Source organism: Xiphophorus couchianus, chromosome 6 (assembly GCF_001444195.1).
Source record: "Xiphophorus couchianus chromosome 6, X_couchianus-1.0, whole genome shotgun sequence".
Lineage (NCBI taxonomy): Eukaryota > Metazoa > Chordata > Actinopteri > Cyprinodontiformes > Poeciliidae > Xiphophorus > Xiphophorus couchianus.
The window spans coordinates 21,442,938-21,466,210 of NC_040233.1; the positions used below are offsets into that span (position 1 = coordinate 21,442,938).

The 23,273-nt window shown below is 35.6% G+C and overlaps 1 protein-coding gene across 2 annotated transcripts in view; it reads left to right on the forward strand.

The window, feature by feature from the left end:
- The first annotated feature begins 897 nt into the window (after window positions 1–897).
- The window catches only part of LOC114146182 (guanine nucleotide exchange factor VAV3-like), a 55,956-nt gene continuing 33,580 nt past the window's right edge, over window positions 898–23,273 (forward strand). Inside the window, exons 1-11 of one of the 2 annotated variants that reach the window (XR_003595859.1) lie at window positions 898–1,331; window positions 7,022–7,138; window positions 15,774–15,832; window positions 16,438–16,503; window positions 17,090–17,207; window positions 18,568–18,660; window positions 19,051–19,119; window positions 19,211–19,314; window positions 20,559–20,658; window positions 20,978–21,073; window positions 23,038–23,106. Coding sequence is in view for 1 of the 2 variants with exons in the window: in XM_028020033.1 (XP_027875834.1) it covers window positions 1,128–1,331; window positions 7,022–7,138; window positions 15,774–15,832; window positions 16,438–16,503; window positions 17,090–17,207; window positions 18,568–18,660; window positions 19,051–19,119; window positions 19,211–19,314; window positions 20,559–20,658; window positions 20,978–21,073; window positions 23,038–23,106 (1,095 nt within the window). In the remaining variant the exon portion in view is untranslated. The remainder of the gene's footprint in view (window positions 1,332–7,021; window positions 7,139–15,773; window positions 15,833–16,437; window positions 16,504–17,089; window positions 17,208–18,567; window positions 18,661–19,050; window positions 19,120–19,210; window positions 19,315–20,558; window positions 20,659–20,977; window positions 21,074–23,037; window positions 23,107–23,273) is intronic. The other variant, XM_028020033.1, reaches the window with a different exon arrangement.

Below are 23,273 nucleotides of genomic sequence, written 5' to 3' on the forward strand. Positions count from 1 at the left end.
TAGACAGAAAAACAAACAAAAAATTCAGTATACTTCAGTGTGATAAATTTAACATAAAGTCACACAAGTTTACATATTATGTCATAACTGATGAAGCGAGTTTTGGACAGTTGTAACTGACATATTTGAAATATCTAGTTGATTGAACCACTGATACAGTTGTAAACCACATACTACGTATATTTGACGTGATTCTGGAATGACAGTGCCTTACAAGAGTATTCATAACCGCTGAGCTTTTTCAAGATTTCTCACATAAAACCACAAATATATGTGCACACATATACATATAAAATTTACTTTTTAGCTTCATAAATCTTCATAAAGTCTTTAAAAAATACCAGAATTTGCACATTACATTTTTTTTAACTGTCTGATTGTAAAAATCTAAATTCTGATGTGATCAAGCAAAATACGTTTTTACTCTTGATTAATTTCTTAATTGGCTACTTCCCATAATCTTTTACTTTTACTTGTCTATAAATATACTGCTCAAAAACATAAAGGGAACACTTTAAGTGTTAAACACCTGTTTAAGTATTCCCTTTATTTTTTTGAGCAGTGTATATTTGAGTAGTGCTCTTTTTAACCTGAGTAAAATTTTTGGTTGCTGAACCCACTTGGTGTCATAGGGAAGATGTTTTTTTCCCCATTAACAGGCAAGCTTAATTAATTAATTTATTGATTGATTATATGAGAAGCATCTGTCACAGCCTTAAGCATGCAGTCGACATTTCCTCTTACGTAGCAAAAAAAAAAACAAACAAAAACAAAACGACAACAAAAGATAAATAAATAAATAAAATGTGACGGGTTTATGGTTAAGTAGCATCGAAAGTTATAGCTACACCTATACAAGACTTGCTAAAGGAGAGGTAACGGCGAGTCCTGTGCAGAAAGGGGAAGTTTAGACAGTTTGAAGGGGGTTTCACATCAGCCAGCCGCCCCCGTGAGTCGCAGAAAAAAGCTGCAGCGACAAGGTGGTCCCTCCAGAGGCGATGCTGGAGTTCACGGACACGCGTGAAGGGCTCGAGGAGCAGCTTCTGTTATGACGCGCGCTGATTTAAAGCAAGATCGAAGTTTTTAATTTCATTTTTGCGTTGGCCCGCTGGTCACATACAGCGGAGATGGAGTACTGGAGGCAGTGTGCGATGTGGCTGATCGGCTGCAATGTTCTGCCGGCGAACCACCGGGTCACGGCGGACACAGCGCAGGTGTTCGACCTGGCGCAGACCCTGCGGGACGGGGTGCTGCTGTGCCAGCTGCTCAACAACCTGAAGCCCCACACCATCAACCTGAAGGAGATCAACCTGAGGCCGCAAATGTCACAGGTACGTTCAAACTCTACTAGTCTGCTTGTTCTCGTTACGCGTGCAGGGGAAATGTGAAATTGACCATGAAAACGATTTAAAGTGAAACTAATCATACCCAAAAACACGATTCAGACTGTTAACTTTTCGTGTTAAATGATTCGATTCATTTAGTCTGGATCAAACTGTTCGATAAACACACCATACAGGCAGCAGGAGTGAACTTGAAGTCTCGTAAATGATGGCCAGATGGGGCCCAGAAATAATTTGCAACACCAAAACCAAAACCGACAACAGAATTTCATTCACCCTTTTCCTTCTTCCCCATTTATTTCTTCATTGCCCCCCCACCCCCTAAATTAACATTATGCCCCTCAATTAATTAGAATATCATTACAAAGTTAATCTACTTTAAGAATGAAATTTTAAAAAATGAAACTCATTATATCATTATATACAGATCTATATAAACCTTTTTCTCTTCTAATTTTTAAGACTATGACATAACAACTTGTGAAAATCCAAAATTCAGTTTCTTAGAAAATTTGATTACAAACGAACAATGGTAAAATTATACTTAATACAGAAATGCTAGCATGCAGAATAATATGAAAGAATGCTGATCAAACGGTTGTTCAGCAGAAAGTCACTGCATCCTCCAGATGGTGGTGGTTGTTGTACAAACAACTTAGCTAAAGATGTTTGTTTGTTAAGATACTAATAGTATTAAAGCATATTCATGGAAAGTAAAGTGGAAGGAAAAAGTGTGGAAAGAGCGTTTTCAAGCAGTTGAGACAGACAGGAGTGGTCTGATCAAAAGCAGCTGGATAAAAGCAACTGCAGTAACTAGGGGGTGGCTCCTGCATGTTTTATGAGACCTGTCCAAAATTTTTGAGTTTATTTTGTAAAAGTTCGTTACTATGACAGAATTTGATGTTTAATCCCATTTAAGCAAGCCTGTAAATTAAGGTTTTAAGAATTTATATCCCAAAAAACAGTTGAGCTGATAATCTAAATATGTAACCATCTTGTTAACTGAGGGAGGCGATGGGAGCCACACACATTATAAAAGGTAACACAAAAGAGAAAGCATCCTAGCATAATATTAGCATTGCAATTAATTACAAATGATGCCTATAAAAGTCTTGTATGCATAAAAAATGTGCACAGAGGACAATAAATCAACACATAGATTAAAGACAAGCAGTTTTTAAGAAGGTTAACACACCAGACTCAAATTTTAAACACAATTTATATTGGCACACTGTAATATAGTTTTGCATAGTTATGAACCAACATTTAGCCTTAATGCACTGCAAAAAAAAAGAAAAAAAAACCCCATATCAGATCGGTGTGAGTTTTTCTCTCTCTAACTTTTGGCTTGATTTTAAAATAGATCTTCTAATAATAAAGACTTGCAGCTTCAGGCAAACATCTGGAACAAACTAATTTGCAGCATCCAGATTTCTTTGGTGTTTTCCCAAACTGATTGGTATGAATGCATTCTTTGAGTTATTGTCGATGGCTTTTTTTAGTGGCTTAATTTGTTTAAAACTAATTAATTTGTTGGAGGTTTTTTTTTTTGCAGAAGCAAGTTAGAATAAAAATGTCCTTAGAGTATTAAAGTCATTGCAGCCACTGGAGAGGGCTGATAAAATCCTAACTTTGATCCGCCCGTTAGACAGGAAACATGTGCAGTTTTTGCAGCAGGAGCATGTTTGCTTGAGGAGGAGTTTGAAGCCCAGTAGCAAACACTTTTAGACATGAAGGGTGTTAAATAAGAATTAAAAACAAACATTTTTCTCAGGAAATTTAAAAACAAGAGCTTTCTTGTCTATGTGTTTGTGATCACTGTCTTGTTATTAAGAATGCCCCAATAAATTTCTCCCGTGCTGAATGTTCTACCGACTAATTTCAATTCAGTTTAAATTCAGTTTATTTATACAGCATCGATTCACAATGTCATCTTGAGAAGTAATACAAAGAAGTAATTTCAGTTAAATCACACATACCATCCACTTTATCCTATTTATCAAACAGTACAAAAAAATTCAGCTTGTTATTCAAGTTAAAGAAGTTTTTTTTTATCTAATGGAACCCGGCAGATTTGACTTTGAATCATTGATTTGCACCAACTTTAATTTTGATCTCAACTGACTGGGTTAAAAATGAATTATTTGATGCATCAAGATGCACACATGAATGATGTTAACTTTATCAAAAAAAGAAAAAAGCAAAAACAATGTCAAAACTTGATCATTGTCATTTTCATTTACAACCTAAATATGAGGAAAAAAGGAACTGGGAAGCACCTAAATGCAGCACCTAGACAATTTATGGTAAATATAGCATGCTGGGAAAAAAAATCCCATGACAAGATCCATGCCACATGCGGGATGTTTGAAGTTTTCAAATTTCAACAAGGAGGTGGAAGTAAAACACTGTAAACTGGAAGCCTGTCAAACTGCGGATGCTAAAATTCCCACTAACTCAGGAAAGCTGAAGATAATTGCAAAGATTGTTTCCACTATTACCATTATTGCAACTTTGTAACAGCCTTTGGATGTATCATCCGCCCTTGAAGATACTTCACAGAAATTGCATACCTTACAATGAGACTAAAACATTGGCAATTACAAGCATGTTGTGGCGAGACATAGTTTCTAGAGGCATGCGCGTCTGGGGAGGGATGTGGGTAATTGTCAATTGATTATGATTGCATCTTAACCTTCTGAATTGTAATCACATCAATTCAGAGTCCACGAAGATTCCCAGCCCCAATTCAGAATCTTAGAATTAAGTCTGTAACCAATTTTATCAATATGTTTCAGAACATGTAAGGTGTGTGAAGGTCGTCATAGAGCATTTTAGTTTTACACATCATGAGCAGCTTCTCGTGTGACACCTTGGCAGCAAGAGACCTATTTATAGGCTGTCAGTTGATATTCATTTTTCATTAATGTGGCTGGATTGTACTCTAGACAACGGTCAATTTCACAAACACTTTAACATGTTCGGTATTTGTTTTCCCTGCTGGACAGGTTGTGTTTTCTAATTTTTATTTAAGCTGTATATATTCTGAGAAGACAAAAGGCATTGCAAGAATGTGCATTAGCTGAACATGAACAAAGCCCGGTAGGTTAATTCGGTTCTAACGAAGGCAAACATGTCACCGGATGAGTTGTTGTGGTTTCCATAATGTTTACGGATAGTTTATAGGTCACTCTTTGAACCATGCTTCCTGTGCAGTCACAAACACAGGCAACATCAGAATGATAATAGCTTCTAAAAGCTATGAGCTAGAGATCATAAAAGGAAACACAAGGAAGTCGATCTAACAATAACTTTGGAAAAAGCTATTACTGCAAAAAGAAGAAGAGAACGTACACAAGCAATCACAATTTAAAGACTCACTAATTGAACTTGAAATCCTGTCTGAGTATATACATTTTCATGACCTAATTATGATTTGGGGTAGTTGGTATATGCTCTGGCTGTTCCATCTTTGTCCTTTATTCCCTTCATTTAAAGACACTCAAAGTGAACTTAGAGTACAAGAACCCAAACAAAAGAATCTTGTGGCCTGCAGCTGTAGGCCATATGAGTATACGGTTAAGAGATGCATGTGTGTCAGTGAGCTCCAGATTTGTAAATGGCATTTTCATTGTTCTCCACCCTCCCAAGCTATAATTTTTAGAAATGAAAATGGGGACTTGAAGTGGATGAAGACAATGAAGAGGGAAGCATGCTATGAGGTCAATGTGCTACGTTCAGCTAAACATTTTGGCTTCAATGCAAAGTGATGGATACTTAATAAATCTTCTCCAATTTTTTAGTACAATATGCCTCCCCTCTTCATAAAAAGCAAATCGCAAACAAAATATAATTTGACTGCACACAGAAACAGGAATAAACAAAGCAAAACCTGAAATTAAGGCTGCATAATACAGGTCTATAAGAAATGTATTGCTTTTGCAGAATCACTGTATGCATTACATGCATAATATGAACTGCTGAAATTGGCTTTTGATGATTATTTCCATACAATTCTTCAGTCATAATATAGTACTAAGAACATCAACCCACAATAGCATTTTAAAGATAAACCACAAAATAGTCTGTAGCTTTTCTGTTTCATTCTGCCTGAAAGAAACAGAACAGCTATGGTACAACGGACTGTGCACAACAGCTCTGACTCTAGATTTAGAAGCATGAGGCTTCTGGTGCTGCAAAGCCATCGTGTTCAAGCACTTCCTCTGCAGAGTACCAGGGCCCCAGGGGGCGGTGGAGTGATTACAGGCGTCTCAACGATGAGCCGATGAGATAAAAAGGAGCCTATCTGTTCTCAAGAATCTTCAAAGAACCTTCTCAGGTTTCATTTTTAGCGATTGCATAATCACATGGTTAGAAATATTTAGTATACATTATATTATGTTTGCTGTGTTCTTATGTTTACTGTATTTGATGTGTGAAGTTGTTGTGCTGTTGACACACATTTTAGATTAATCACAGTTTCATGAGGGTTTAGAAAAATTAATTGCATTAGTAAATTTGTTTATTCATTATTTTCAATTTTGATTTATTAGAAGAAAGAAAAATTCTTGTATGACACAAACGGTGCACATGAATTTCCAAACTCTTTAAATTCTCAGTCATAACCATATAGGCTCATTGTATGTCTGACACCTGGCTTTCCACTGACGCATAGATCCTGATAGGAAGTGACTCTAAAAGCGGGCATACTTTGGGGTTTCATTTGTACTGATAAACGTTTAGTTTTCACTTTCAGTTCTCAGAACATGTGGATCACATTCACTATGATGGGAGTAACTTCATACTCCTTGTGCTGCCACTATATTGTGTATGCCAGATTTTATATATCTGGCATATACTGTATATATATATATATATATATACACATTGTACATGTGTACACACACATTATTCTAGATTTTTGCACTAGAACTCCTGTAATTACTTGAAGTATACTTAAGTGTATAAGCACATAAATTTAGAGTGACCAGATCACCTGATGCGGAAATTATAGAGGGAAGTGTGGTTTTCACACTGAGTGATGAGAGTCAAGAAGCTGAAGTTGTCGCCTAACTAATTGCTTCTCTGATTCATGTTGTGGAAACCAAACACCTTCTTTGCAGGTCCAATGTGAAGAAAGTTTTCAAATCACGTCATTAAATAGAGGAATACTAAAAATCTGTGCATAACAACTTATTGTTAAGAAATATGCTTTCATATTGTCATTAAGTTTATTTTTGTTCCTAAACAGAAATGGCTAATTAACATAAGGATTGTTACGGTAATTATTTGTATTCACCTGTAACTAATTACCTTTATTGTAAATGATTATGTTAATTTTCTTGATTTCTCAGTGTGATGGTCTTGTGGAAGTACAGAACTGAGAAGAGATCTTTGAACGCAAGGTCACTCATAAAGCAACCGAAACTGTGAGATAAATGTAGAGTATATGGTGAATAATTTCCCAGGAAACGTCTGTTGAATGAAATGAAACAAAGCTCAACTTTCTTCAGAATTCAAAATTTACAGTTTAATTAAACATCTACAGTAAACGACTGCTCGTATTTGTAAGCATACATTTTTAAAAAATTAATTTCAGATAAATGCAAAACAGAAAAATACAGTATATTCAAAACTGTTTATTTCTTTTGCTGAATGTGATTGTTTTCTCTTTTTAGTTCTTGTGCTTGAAGAACATCAGGACGTTCCTGTCTTCCTGCTGTGATGTGTTCGGCATGAAGAAAAGTGACTTATTTGAATCCTTTGACCTTTTTGATGTCAGAGATTTTGGAAAGGTGAGCCTACCACCCATTCTATCTGTTTATTGCTGCATCCCGAAGGAAACATGAGGAGGAGTTCAACTTTACCCTACTTTATATTTACAGCTACTCTCCAGTGATTTTTAGATATCGCTCTAGTCTTTAGTTGTCTCAGATTAGATGTTGATATCCTACACGGGGTTGGCAGGATCTTTTAAAAATGTTGACTTTAGATAATTATATTTTCTAGTTCACGTTTTAAAATACAAATGGGCTAAGAAATGTAAAACTGCTTTGGGTTGTTCCTCATTGATCATACATTAAAAATATTACAAACATATCACTGTTTGAGAAAAAGAAGGCAAAATGTATATTATTTTCCTATGAAGGAAGATTAAAAGGATGCCCTCCAGATATTTTGCATATTTATATCCTCCATCTCTAACTCTCACACATTTGTATAATTATCTTATAATGCATATAATGCAAGAACTGTTCTGTGCTGAAAAGTGCAATACAAATAAAATTTGACTGGATTTGATTTGAAGAAAATGGACAAGCGGCCGACATAAATCATTTTTTCACACCTGATCACATCTGATATGATATTACACTTGAACTGAATTGTCTTATATATTTGCTTTTGTATTTCCATTTTCCTATTCATTTTTAAAATAAATTAATACAGTCTGAAGATCTTATTATATGAGAAGCAGTTTGAGATACCCATTTAAAGAGCATGGCTAATGATAGATAATAATAGTATTTTTCTTGTGCTTTAGTTTGTCATATTTTATTTATATTCAGATATTCTTTGCTGACCTTCGGTAGACAGTTCAGCTTATAGATTAAAATATTTTATTCATCCTACATATTGAAGTGTGGGATGTTTAGGACATGTTAGAGAAGATTTTGTGCAACAATCAGGTGTAAATATAAATTAATTGGCAAATTAAGCTTAGTCTGTCACCTGATTTTTAAGGAACCACAGAATATAAGTAGTTTGGAGGATGTAGAACAAAGTAAAGAAATACTGAAACCAGTTTTACACCGAAGACTTGACATGTTTTTAACCTGTCGATTAAGATTTATTAAAGAAATGTGCTTTCATAATTCATAGCTTTTCTTATCTCATTTGTAGTAATAGCATTTGCATTTTGGAAAACTATATTCAGTGTCACAGAGAGTAAAAATATATATTTTTGTAGGCTCTAACGCAGCAGCTTCATTCAATCGTTCAGATGTGCCGATATGAGGATTTATTTTCTGTAAACGTTGCCATGTGTTTAATTGACTTGCCATAATCTTGTGCATGTATCCATATGAGACTAAAAGGATTTAGTTGTGCAGCCATTGGCTGCTTATTAGTCAGACACACTTCTGAAGGATTATTTGCCTTTTCTGCTTCTGCTTTATTGTGGTAGCTGGTTCAGAGTGTAAGTTAATGACCAGGTCAGCGTGTCAGTGTTGCTCTCTGCCTTATTACCAGGTTGACTCCTGTTCACAGTTGAGAAGCCAAGTATAACCCCTCTGAAGAAACCACACAGACTGCGAGTCTTCTTGTTCTATCCATTTCCTTAGCTGAGAGCACCTGAGAGCAACTTTTACCCCTAGTTATTGCATAAGACAAGGCAAAAAATCTCAATATATTGAATAAGCTAAAAAATATTTTTCCATTCACTATTTACCTAAAACATGGTCGAGGATCCCTATACATTCATTATTGGGTTGTGGCATGAAAGTGATCAGCCTTGTGGTGCTGTTGAGACAATAAGGAAATCCAGGTTAATTTTAGTTTGGGTTTCAACTCATGAGCATTGTCGGACAAACACATCTTCTTTTAAATAATTCAAGACAGATTCTGTGTGGGACATTTTGAAGAGGTTATTAAACCAGTTCATGGTAGTTTTACTAGTGTGGACAGATCAGATTGCTCCTGAAAACATCAATGACTGCAAATTTCACTGTGGAACTCATAAATTTGGATTCTGTGCCTCTCTGATTTTATTTCAGTTTGCAGGACCATAATTTCAAAAGACAGGCAAAATCCACTTTAGACCAATAAGCAACAATCCAGTCCTTTGGTTCAGGAGTGGCTCAAGACCAGGAATGAGGCATTACAGCCCATGTTCTGGATACCTCTCTGTGTCAAGATCTGACACCACCTGTGGTCCAGGTTTTGTGAATCTCCCCAAGCTCTTGAATATGGCTTGCTTCATAATTTTTTGATGGCTGCAGTTATCCATGTTGCTTGTGCATTTTTTTGTATCAGCGTTTTTTTTTTCTTCCACTAAACCTTTTGCATGAAATGCTTGGATGGAGCACTCTATAAACAGCCAGCATTTTCTTTTGCAGCAGTCTTCCTCATGATTCTGTATGTCACAGCAAAACTATGATGTAATGTTTCTGTATTAAAATTACAGTTTCGCTGATATCAATTAGTTGTCCCACATTTTCCTAAATTTTATTTACCAATGCCCCCACTAATCTCTATAGCTTTAGCCTCTCAGTCTCATAATATCAACATCAGGTGGAAGCATTGAGGACAGCTGGTGTCCATACTGGCCAAATATATTATCCTTATGTAGAGCATGGACTGTTGGAATATATCTAACCAAATACTGCATTCAAAGTCTTTGGTGATTGAAGTGTTGCACACTGTATGGTGCAGTTTTTGTCTTCTGTATTATTGTTAGCGATAAGCTGAAGTCTTCAAAAATGCAAAGAATTTTACACTTGAAATACTTTTTAATCTTAAAACTTTTGATATTTTTTAGATTCTATTTTAAATTTTGGAGGGTATAATGTAGCTCACGACTGCACCTGAATCTGAATAATTTAGTTTGAGCTGTGTGCATTCCTGTTACTTTCCTTTCTTCAGTCCAGTGTGTTGTGACCTAAAGAAGCTTCGAGTTAATCTGGCTGCTGATAATCCCACAGGGGAGGTGCTGCCTGCAAATATGTACAGTACATGCACTCCGGGCTGCATAATCTCAGTCATGTTCAAGGGTTATCCATCAAGTGGACATGCTTGTGGTGGGAAAAGGATTGCTCTGTAGCATAGAAATATGGGTTTCCGTAGGTTGGACTGTGTGATTGAGTTGGATTTGCCCCAGAAAGGGCTGTACAGCTAAACAAGAAGTGGTCAATCTCTTCCTTATTTTGAACATTCACAAGAGAACATCGTAAATCTCAGGCAGTCTAATCCACTCTGGTTTGAGTTGTGCCAACTGTGCCCATATACTGAGCATTAGTCTGCTGAATATCTAATGAGAGCTCTCTAACCTACATTCCTCAGAGTTACTACAGGCTGCACTGCAGGCTGCTTCAATGAGTTTACGTAGCAAAATGAAGGCTCAAGGCTAGGGAGGAGAAGTGAGGAAGCAAAAAGAATTTCCTTCTTTCTTCACTATGAAATAAAGTAGCCCCTTCTTTGAGTTTTTAATATTAAGTGACATATTCTGGTGTTGGAGAGTTTGAGGAAATTACAGACTGTAAATATCTTCAATGGAAATTCTGAGAGACCGTTAGCTTGTTCAGTTAGGCCGTCTAATCAGTTAGCCTGTTCATCTTAAAGGTGACAGAGAGAAGTCTTTGCTCTCCCTCGGTGTTGTCCAATTTTATTCCTAAAATAACCAAAATAGTAAAATGATTAAGTTTGAAATAAACAAATTTCATTCTTAATTGGAAATCTTTCTTAATACTTCTTTTAACATAAGAAATATATATGTATTCTTCTTTAGGGTTAGCATAAATTTCTAATGCTTATTCAAAATCTGGACTTGACTCGGTTAATTTTGGTCTTACTAGATTCTAACATTTTTTCTAACTTACTTTCATTTTAAGACATGGTTAAAGACCTGTTTGTGCATAGCACTTTATCCACAAAGCAGTTCATAATACACTTAGTCATTCATGTAAGCATTCTCACAATGATGGTGGCAAACTACTGGATTGTAGCCACAGCTGAATTTGTGGTGCTGATGATCTTAAATACAGTAAATTTGCTGATTCAGAAATTTAACAGGTAAAACAAGGCAAATTATTCACATTGTGTGTAAAAACACAATTCAAAGTGCTTTACAGAAAAAGAGTAAGAGTCTAAAAGCAGAGACTAAAAACACAAACAAATTAAACAAGACAAAATAAATGAAATACAAGGAAAAAGCATTAAACTAAATTAGAAATAAAAAAATGTAGATAAAATGCTTCCTGCTGCCACATACACAGCTAAAGGAAGCGTTTTCCGCCTGGATTTAAACATTGTCAGGGTCAAGGCATGTCCCACTTTTTCAAACTGTTCCAGATTTTAGGAGCATAACACTGAAATGCAGCATCACCAGCCGGAGATGGTGACATTGAGTCTGAACTGGTTCATATGGCTCTCACATATCAACGATGTACTTTGGCGCTAGACCACAAAGGCACTTATACACAAGCAATGCTGTTTTAAAGTCTATTCTCTGTGCATCAGGAAGTCTATGCAGAGACCTGAGTGCTGGACTAATATGGTTGTATTTCCTGGTTCTAATAAGAACTCTTGCAGCAGCATTCTGAGTTTTCTGTAGCCGTATCAGAGCTCATTTAGAGAGCTAAGTGAAAGCCTCCTGCTGGAGACAAAACCATGGATTAATCTTTCTATGTCTGGTTTAAACACTATTCCTTTTATTCGAGCAATGATTTTTAGATGATAAAAAACTGTCTATCTTATCGATTTAATATGGCTGTTAAATTTTTTTTCTGAATTCAATATTATCCCTGATTATTAGGTTCAAGAGAGAGAGTCCCAAATTGATTGATTTGGAAATGTTCCAGTCTGAAGTGAGATGTTGACAGATGAGCGAGTTGTAGTAACAAGCTGTTCATTGCGGATTTTAGGAATCTGGTCGGTAACTCATCAAGGCAGCATGTTGATGGAGTCAGACTGCAAACATTATTTTTGACTGATTTAACAGCGACAGATGTGAAATGTGTCAAAGTTAGATGTTCAAGGTATTTGTGTTGTGGAGACGACTGCATTTTTGATGCTTTGGACTTTACCATTAAAGAATATTGCAAACTCATTAAACTTCAATAAAGAAATAAGTTTAAAGGGCAGGAAAAAACTGTTGGGTTTGTTAATTTCTGTGTGGTAGCAATTAGGACACAACAGTTTTTATGATTTCAGAAAAGTAAATCTCCCTCATACTCCTCAAAGTCTGGCCTGATCTACAAGGTTTTCTTTGTAGATCTCAAAGTGAACCAGGAGATTTGATTTGCGGCATTTCCATTCTGCTCTTAGCTACTTGCTTTTCTGTACCATAACAGAATCTTAGTTTTCTCCATGGTGCCTTTTGTCTATCCATTTGGTTTTGGTAGCCACAGAAGAACTTTGTGAAGGGACTTAAATTACATTTGTTTTCTGCCATTTTCATGTCTCTACCAGGTCAGTATCTGGTAGACCAACATTTTTGTTTTTCTGCATGACAACAAATACTTCCACATTATCCTCATTTCAGGTTTAATCACCAGTTACATGTGAAGAGATAATATTTTAGACAAAATATCAATTGGATCATGTTGCAAATCAGCAAAGTAAAATACAATAAATAAACTTTCTATTTTCAATTAAACTGTCAGCATTTGTCTTCCTGTTGTTATTTTATAAATTAAAGCGGCACATTTTTAAGGTTGCTTAGAAAACAACCTTGCAGAGACAAACTTTGAATACAACTGAAAATACAGTTAACTAATTGGGACAACAAACCATCTAAAATGTGGGTACTCAAAAACAAAATGCAAGTTTTTGATTGTTTTAAGAATCATACTACTCCACTTACTAAAATTGAGGAGGTACAATGTCCAAATACACCAAAAACCAAGCATTCTTTACTTATTAGGACTTTTAAAACAGCAAAACTGACCAAAGCTTAGTGAACACTTCAAAGTGGAGACAAGTGCTAAACTGTACAGTTAACCGAAATGACTCTCTGGAGGTAAATTTATGGCAGAAAATTTTTTTTTTAAAATAAAATAACCTTTTTCACATTGCCCTCAGGGTAGAAGATGCATTTGCTAAATAGGCCACAGTCACCGAGGTGGTTGGATGTCAGCTAACTTTGTGGGTTTGCATTGCAAGTCACATGTGGCTTAACCAGACAAACCTGGTGTGAGAGCAGCTTGTTTTTAAGACTTAAAATCAGTCAGAAAAAAGTTTTCATCATTCATGATCAGATCAAAGTTCATCATGATCAGATCAAAGTTTGTAATGCTAAAAAACTTGCAGCAGTTTTCTTCAATAAGCACTTATTTTGACCTTCAAGAGCAGAGTTGGATAGAGTACCCAAAAAATTTACTCACGTAGGAATATCACTGTTCCTACGTGTGTATCCAGTAAAAAGCATGTGGTATTTATCAAAACATCTGATTTAAAATTTTAAAATGATGTCAATAGAGAGACAAACAGTATAAAGTTATGTTCAGAGTTTTACAGACAAAAAAAAAAGATTAGAAACAAATAAATTACAAAATAATAAATTAAGGCAGAAGAAACACATTTCAATGTACATTTTTTTTAGATATAAAACGTATGAAACAAACACAGTGGTTAATGTATGTGTGTGTTATCTTTTTCACTATCAAATGCCTCAGCAAGCTCAGCATCTACAAACTAACATCAGGAGAACAAATCTTGTGTTGAAACACGAATTTTCATTTAGACATAAACTATAGCTGTATGTTTATATCTGGTGCATCTTTGGTTGAAATTTCTTTTTCTTCATTTATTTAACTTAATAATAGTGTGCAGAGTATCCAGAAATATTACTCAAGTTGTGATACCTCATCGTAATATTACTTACGTAATAGTAAAAAGTACAGCACAGTAAAACTACTCCTAAAAGTAAAACGTTTTAGCTCCTATGTTTAGGAGCTACGTCGGTGTAATAAAAGTCACGTTAGGGCTGGAAATACTTAAAAACAACAATACTGATGTTTAAAACCATTTTGCATGCATAGGAAATATTTATTTTGCTTTAGTTTGAAAAAGATCTCAGTTGCTTTTAATAATCTGTTGTGATACAAATGTTCTCTTTTAAGGTGGTTTTCAAGCTGGTCTCAAGAGTCTTTCAAGTTTCAAGTACACCTGTGTGCTCCAGAGCTGCAGCATTTATTCACACAGGAAGAGGACATAAACTGCGGCTAGACAGGCTGTTAGTTCTAACCTGTCAGATGTCTGTTTATGTTTTTATAAAACACGTTTGCAAATCCAAACCCCTTGAATAAAGCAAATAGTAATGCAGGTTATTGACATTTAATACTATTCTATGAAAGAGACTTCTGGAAAAAGTCATAATAATAGTAATATTGGCTAAACTTGACTATTTCTCATGCAGTGTCTAAGTTGGAGTTGGAGAAAATGTGAATAATAGCACTGAGACATAATTGTAGGAGAGCTGCATAGGTGGATTTTATTATTAGTTTCTTTTGTCCAATGAAAAACGTTTTAATTTCTATTTTTTATTTTTATTGATGACTGCCATGCACTTGTTGAATGAAGTAAACTTTGAAGGAAAATAATTGGTTTTATCACTGTCACTTTTTGTACATTTTAAAATGTCCATAACAGCTATTTTTAGACACACTGAAATTAATATAAAGGGTTTCATATCTAAGACTGATATGTTTGCACCAAAGAAAACTACGAACTACTGTAAAAGCGGGGAGAATGCGACATAATTACTCCAACACAGGAAGGTTTCCAGGCCAAAATGAGAGCCTTGACATGAGCAAAATATTTCACTGTGGTCATTGTGTTATCTCTCTGTGTACCAGATTAGGTTGTTTTTCTTTCAGTTCTCTCTGTTATGTGTCTGAGCTCAGCAAAGACGGATGTTCAACACATACAGGTTGGCTGTTCTTTGGCAGGGTGGTAGAAGCTGCCATTCTCTTGCCAAGAATCCCAAAGTTTTCTTTTACATAATTTCCCAGTTTAAATCCCTCCTGAACTAAATCAAATACACAAAAAACCCTTAAAAACAAAATAAAAATTTGTAGGGACTTTACTGAAAATTTTACTGAAATCACAAAAATATAACAAGCTAAATTAAACTTTATTTAAGGAGCACTTTAATACAGCCAGGCAGAGGCGGTCCTAGCCTGTTTGGCACCCTGGGCAAAAATCTTGTAAGTCAGTCTGACCTGAGTTTGATTCCATTTGGGCTTTTTATGTTGGTTATGGGTTTTTTTTTTCTTTTTGGATTCTTCTCTCTCTGTGTTACATAAACCAAGACTAAAGACGTCTTAGACTCATTCCTTATAGCCTCGTGAATTGACTTCATCTGAGACTCGAGTTTTGTTTCTATCATCACCAGTGAAAGCAAACCAGTATTTTAGCTGTAGACCACAGACGTTCTGACAGTTGATGTGCTGTACTAATCTTAAATAGGCTACAAGTGTCTCATAGCAATCTGTAAATGCTCACTGTGGCTTCATAATTTAGACTTTGGGGCATTCTCTAATTGTTACGCTATTGTTTCATCACAATTACAGTTACTGTTAAGTAATATCAAAACAAAAGTACTTCCTGTCCAGTTTATTGAGATTATTTTGTATTATTTACACAAGTGATAAAAACAATGGTAATGTGATCAAGATGTTTCACACACAAATATGATTGTTTTTGTTTCACCAGGTCATGGACACTCTGTCAAAGCTCTCCCACACAGCAGTCGCACAGCAAGGAGGATTCAAGTAAGTCTTCAAACATATATACATACTGTATATTTCTTATATACATTTAAAATAGTTTCTGCTTGCACCTCTGTTTCATTTCCATCCAGCACCTCCGCCTCCACCTTCCCTCTTTACCGACACTGCAGCACACTACAGTCGCAAGTCGCCCACCAATTTCCAGTTAACTTCATCGCAAGAAATATTGAAAAAAACAAATTTCTTAATAAACAATTTGATTATCCAACAGTAAAAAAACCAAAACAACCACCCCCCCAGCAAGAACCACAAGAGAGAACCATCCATCCATCCATCCATTTTCTGTTCACCCTTGTCCCTAATGGGGTCGGGAGGGTTGCTGGTGCCCATCTCCAGCTACGTTCCGGGCGAGAGGCGGGGTACACCCTGGACAGGTCGCCAGTCTGTCGCAGGGCAAGAGAGAACCAGACGTTAAAAAAACCTAAGTTTCATTTAGGTTTTCGAATTTAGGTTAAACTATTTCATCTCTTGTTCAGGTTTTGAGAAATCTCATCTAACACATAACTACATTTAAAGATAAAAATTCACTTTTGCTTTTCCTTTCACCTTTGTTCACTAAAGTCTCCCTGCTTTCCCTTCTCTTCCAGGCCATTTCCACTGGAGGAGAGCCTGAAAGACGAGGAGATTTACAACAACCTAGAGGACCTGATTGAGTACGTATGAGGGTTGTCTCTGTGGGCCCTTTGAGGGTGTTGATGGAGCGTGATTATTTCATTCAGAAGAAGATTTAGCTTCTTGCATCCAGGCTCTCCAGGGGGTCTGCAAACACCCACATGTTTGGTAATGGGCTTTGTTTTGTTTCCCTCTTTCTGTCAGAGAAAACAAATGAGTAATTTGGCATGTTTTTGCTGAGTCTAGATGTACCATCCCTATTAAGATTCTCAATGGGAGCTGTTGACAGTGTTATGGATAGAAAAGAATAAAATTTTGAGAACAGATGGGGCGACTGCAATATTTGTATTTGTTTCTTGCCACATCAGTGTTACAGACTGGTTTATTTGAATCATGAGCTGTCCTGCTGAGGAATTTCATTCTTTTATATCTGCATGTGGGCATGATGAGAAAGAAAATGATAAGCAACTTTATGAAAAGAAACCTTTGTTGCATCTTTACTGTAGCTGCAAAACCCTTTTACAATTTACACAAATTTTGGTTTGTGCAACAAGGTACCCTACTTGTGACAGATGGTTTGCATGGTTTTGATTCGTTAATGTTTGTGCGTATGTGTGTGTGTGATAGTGAGAATGTTCCTGAGGACGAAGATGACTTGTATGCAGCAGTATACGGGCTGGAAGATGAGTATGCGGGCGGAGAGATCTATGAAGACCTCATGAGGACTGAACAGCATGCACCACTGGTACCACAATGAGTCAGACTCACACAAACACACACATGCACTCTACATTACTGGCATTATGAAACTGCAACTTCTCACCAGGTGTATCGCTATCTAGTGTACATCAACATTACAGTATTTTCTTGTAACGAGAGTCTTTAAAGGGCTTATTTTTTTTTTTGTTTTTTTTTTTTGAAGGTGTGAGAAGAAATTTTCCTCTTAGCAGTTAATGTGCATTTCCACTACTTGTTGCTCACGTTTTTGGTTTTTTTTTATTTTTTACCAGAAATTAATTTCCTGGAAAATTTTCAACTACTGTGGCTGCGCTTTGTGTGAATTTTTGACTGAGGGTCTGAAACCAAAGCCCTTCACCTAAAGATTCATGTCATTTATGATAATTTTCTAGTCATTAGATTCTGAAGTTCAAATAAAACAAACTTCAACTCAGAATCAGTTTGTTAACTTTGATAATTAAGGTCAGGGAGATGTGTCCCATAGGAACGGTAACCACACATGGACACTAATGCTGAGTAGTTGTGATCGCTTCAGTCTGCATCTCAGAACATTAACATTTTAAAATATTTTAAGTTGACCTTCTAAATTCTCTTTAAAAAGCTTTGACAACAATGTTTGTCTCTCTCCCTCTATGTATCCATGGACACACTAAGTGGGAAGACCATGCTTTCTTTAATTAAATATTTCCTCTAACATTGACAGAGTATATAATGTATGTTAATGCAAACTTTGTAAAATACTGCCACATTCAGCACGGTTGGCATGGTTTAGATGTTAAACCATGCCAACAGACCTCTAGCCATGTAATTTAAAGTTAACAAAACATATCTACTACAGTGGAGGACAAACATTCAGATCACTTAAATAAAAAGCAAAGATTGTCAACCCTTAAGAAATGTTTTTAATATGAAGTTCCACCCAAATTCCAGGTTGATCCAAATGTCTTACTTCTCTACTTGCTCTGTTTTCAGGATAGACTTTAACTGCTTTTGTCTGATTCATGCCCTGACTGGTGCAAACCTACTCCAGAAAACTAACATGGTTACTGAAAAATCTCTTGCAGTGAAAATGCATTTGTTGTCATTAGACATTTTCCATACCATTTTTGAATAATTCAAACTTTCTGTTGGTCTGTTTCACACCTAATCCTCACAAAATATGTTGTGGTTGTGTGGTTGTAACGTGTCAAAATGTTAAAATGAACAAAAAAACGGCTTATCTAAAGGTTGTGTGATGAATGTTGATGGAATTGTTTAGTCACTTGCCAACATTTTGAATTTCCTTTCCTTCAGATACCCTAAAGAAACAATGTCTCCCCATCAGATGGTGACATTCAAACAGCATTTCCTCTTGTGTATCTTCCTAGAAACAGGCAGAGGTTGATGTGCGCAGCTGCTGCCTTTCAGAGATTAAGCAGACGGAAGAGCGATACACAGAAACACTGGAGTCCATTGAAAAGGTGCTGAACCAGTTTTATGTGAAATGTCTAGATTTAATTCATCACAACTGGGATTACTTATTTTTGTACCACATTAACACAACTAGCTTTCACTTGCTGTTTGTCAGAAGTAGAAATTCTTATAATCACAAAGTCAGACTCGTAAATCTTAATCTGATTGCATGATGATCATTCTGCATGAAGACTTTTCTAGATGTTTGGGGCTATTGGGGGAAATTCCCAGTTAGCAGTTCTGCATTTCACCTTCCACCAACACTAACATCATTCATCAAATGATACATCTGTGTGGTTTCAGTATGGATGTGTGATTATTTCAAATTATTGTAAAAAAAAGTGTTAAGAAGGAGTTTCAAAGTATTTTTCGGATGTTCTTGTTTCATTTCTTTCTAGTATTTCCTAAATCCATTGAAGAAATTCTTCTCTGCAGCTGAGATTGACAAAGTTTTTGTCAATATTCCTGTAAGTCAAATTGCATTTTTCATCTCTTAATAGCAAAATATGCCAGTAAAACCATCTGTTCTGATGCTCATGGCTTTCTACTACAATACAGGATTTGGTTAAAGTTCACAAGAGCCTAATGGGAGATCTGCAAGACTCCATCCTGAACAAAAATGCCCTCAATCTCTACCAAATCTTCATCAGCTATAAGGAAAGGTACTAAACAAGTCCGACACAAGATATAAAGTTGCTTTGTTTTAATTATTGGTTCAAATGTGGGTGTCAGATTAATGTTATTGTCAAAGACTTGGAGATTTATATATTTTTTTTCATTATTATTTTCTTTGTTGGTGAATTTCCTAGTCAAAGTGCAAATCTTTCTCCTTTATCAGTACATTTTGTAGAACCATTCAAATGACTGAAGTGTTTGCTTTATAAGTGTCTTTTTAATCCTTTGCTCACAGCAGAGACATTTATAAATACCACAAATGTCTGTATTTTTTGCTATGGTTTTAGTGATGACAAAATCTGAAACGTGTTTCTTTTTTAATCTCCTAATCACTTCCATCGAGCAACACTTTTTGAAGCCATTTCACAGCTGCAACACTTTAGGGGAATGTTTCTATTATCGCATCTTATCTAGAGACATGAAATTGTAGCCAGTTGCTCTTAAAAAAATACCCCAGTTCATCCAGATCAGATGGAGAGAATCTGTAACAAGTTAACAGTCTGACAACCAGATTTAGGTTTTGCACTTTGACTTGACCATTTTCACACATGAATTTGTTTGCTCTGAATCATTTCTTTGTACCTCTGGTTGTACGTTTGCTAGAAGGTATTTTGGTAGGCTTGCAGCTGTGCTTTATTCGTTCCATTATCTGGTGGACTGAGCAGTGCTGAAAGCTGGGATACAGTTTAATGACCTCAGCTTGTTTTAAACTTCTTCTTTTTAAACCTTTTCTCCCTGACTCGTCTGGTTCCTTAGTCTTCATGATGCTGATTTGTGCTCTCATGTTCCCTAATGAGCCTCCAGGGCCTTCACATAACAGCTTCATTTATACAAAGGTTGAATCACTCACAGATGGGCCTCTGTTTTCTAATTAGAAACCCTTTGAAGGAAATTTTTTTGCATTAGATTTTATATAGTGGTAAAACGAGTACCAGTGGCTAAATCTAATTGTACACAGCACTTTTCAAAATTTTATTTGCAAAAATTGTTAAAATCAAAGTTAGTCACTTTCCTTCTACTTCACAATCATTATCTTCTTTGTTTTGTTCTATCACATAAAATTCCATTAAAATACATTGAAGTTTGTGTTTGTAAGGTGAAACAATTTGAAAATGTTCAAGGGCATGGATATTTTTGCAAAATACTGTATGCTTTTATGGTTGTCAGGAAGTTTTGGATGCCTTGAAGTATGTTTTAATTTAGTAAACCATCCTTTCATTCGCTCTGATAGACTTCTCATTTATGGGATATACTGCAGTCGGGTGGAGATTGCCATTGCTGTTTTAGACCTCATCTGCAAAGAGAAAGAAGATGTTCGCTTGAAACTAGAGGTAAAACTTTTGAAAACCACTTTTCTTTTCTAAAACTCCTCATGCCTACATACTACACAAATGATATTTATTAACCTGTACTGACCCCTACTGTGTATTTTTTGCATTACATATTCTAAGGCTTTGCTCTTCTGAAAATGTTAAACCAATGAAATTGAAGAAAAATATTTCAACTAGTATAAAACACTTATGTTTTAACAAATCATAAGCTTATTCCAGACCAAAAATATTAAAACCTTTTAACACAAACACATGCAGACTCTGTCATGGTGCAAAGTGACGTGCACAGATCTTAATATGCCTGTTGTGTATTTTGTAGGAATGTTCCAAAAGGGCCAACAATGGGAAGTTCACACTGAGGGACCTGCTGGTTGTTCCCATGCAAAGAGTCCTAAAGTACCATCTCTTGCTACAGGTAAACTCGGTAAAATGACCAAATAGAAAAACTCATAAACATTTTATAAAAACTAGAATTTTATATTTAGAAGAGCTTGTTTTATGTTGAGTCCATTCATGCTACTGTTTATGTTTCATAAATACACAAATCCAAACCTTTAGAATATGGAGAAGTTTTGTCGTTCTTCTTTTCATTAAGAATCTGCAAGTAAACACTAGAGGGCGACATCCTCCACATGTTTGTTCAAGAATTTTTCTTTAAGAGTCAATGAAAAACACTATATTGGATGAATAAACACCCTTTGTTTTACTCTTGGAATCCGAGCTGGTGTACCAAAATTAAGAACAAAAAATCTAAGTCATAGTCTAAATATTTTAAGGAGAAAATCTCCTTTTATGTGACCCAACTGAATATCATTTATACATTTAAAAAATTATTTTATTTTTTGGTTTTTGTTAGAGGAATAATGATTATTTCCAGTCATAAAAACAGAGATTAGTTTTGCACATCCTCTGTCAGATGCTTTTATTCTCTCGGATGAACGTGGACTTCCTGCCTTTCAGACTTGCACCGGTTCCTCTACCTACTGATAAACTGTATGACATCGTCTCCTCTGGTTTATATGAATCTGAGGTCAGATTACAGCTGGCAGGGCAGAAAAGGCCAATGCCTACAGAGTGGTTTTAAATCGTTGTGGAGGGTAAAGGCCTCTGTGGTAAATGGTGTTGAATCAGGGAGTTCTTAGCCATTCCCTGAGGAGAAAAGGAGAAACGGTGATGGAGGGGGAAAAAGGAGAAGAGGGGCAAGAGGAAAAAGTGACTCAGATATGGTTGATCTTTTCATTACTCATAATGTTCTGAGAAATGTTATTGCAGCTTAAATTATTCCACACCCTTTTTTTTTTATATATATTTTTCCATATAATAGGCATACTCAGTGCATAATGGTGTGAAAATGATTCAATTATCATAATTATTTTCTGTTATAGGAACACACACATACAGTTAAAACAATGTTGGTAGCTTGTGTGGTTAACAGGCAGCATCTGCCACTTTAGAAATTAAAACTTGGCTTCAACACAAAGCGATGTTGGGATGTGCTGTGAGGTTTCCAGTGGAAGTGAGCATCTTCCATCACACTTGGTTTGCACAGCACCAACTACAGTAATGTGTCAGAAAAAAGGAAAGATATATATTCCTGTGGTTGTTACTTAGGTGTATTTTATTTAGCACAATCTGGAGATTAAATATTTTGAACTAAAATACAACAGAATAGTGAAAACAACAACAGCAAAACTCACATTGCCAAAATGTTAAAATGCTAAACTGTTTAACGGTTCACAAATCACAGTGTGTCAGTATAAATTTAATAGTCCCATAACATATTAAATTAAACTCTTTTTATGACAAATTAAAGAGGGCATCTACATATGTTGATATAAAAAACACTGACTTTTTCAAAAGATTACATTAAAAATCAAAAACAGCTAATTACTCAAATTAAAAGCTGAATTTATTATTAATGAAACTTATATGCACTCACATAATGTGTAACTATACTGTACTGTAGAGATGTACTGATGCTTAATAGACTTCTTTAAGAAAGCATACATCCAAGGCTAAGAAATATTTTAGCATTTCTGATGATCTCAAAATATAAAGTAATTAATCAACTGATTTCCTGGGCTGAAATAAATAGAATAACCTAATAATGGCATATAAAACAAGGAGAAGCAGTTAAATCTGGTCTATTTAAAATCCTGTCTGAGGAACTACTGCAGCTAACTTATCTCGTTAGCTGCTCTAAAATCAGAGTAAATAAAGAAAAGCACAGTCTTTTAAATGAAAACCATTCCTCGCCTTTGTCAAATCAATACTTCAGGTTCTGATTTTGAATGTACTTGTCCATGCAGTTGTGTCTGTGTGAGAGTTCAGCTAGCAGAAGCAGTATGTAATCATTTTTCTGCCCTTTTTCTCTGTCAGGAACTCGTCAAACACACTCATGATGCTGCTGATAAGAGCAACCTGAAGATTGCTCTTGATGCCATGAAGGCAAGTGCCTGTTTTGAATAGTATGTAATCACAGATATATAGCAGATAATTTCATGTTACATGTGATTATTTGGTTTAAAAAAAAGGTTAAATAAGCTTTACATTTAGTGTGCAAAGAGAACTTTATTTGCTCCACACTAATCCTGAGATTATGTTGAGTTGCTTTG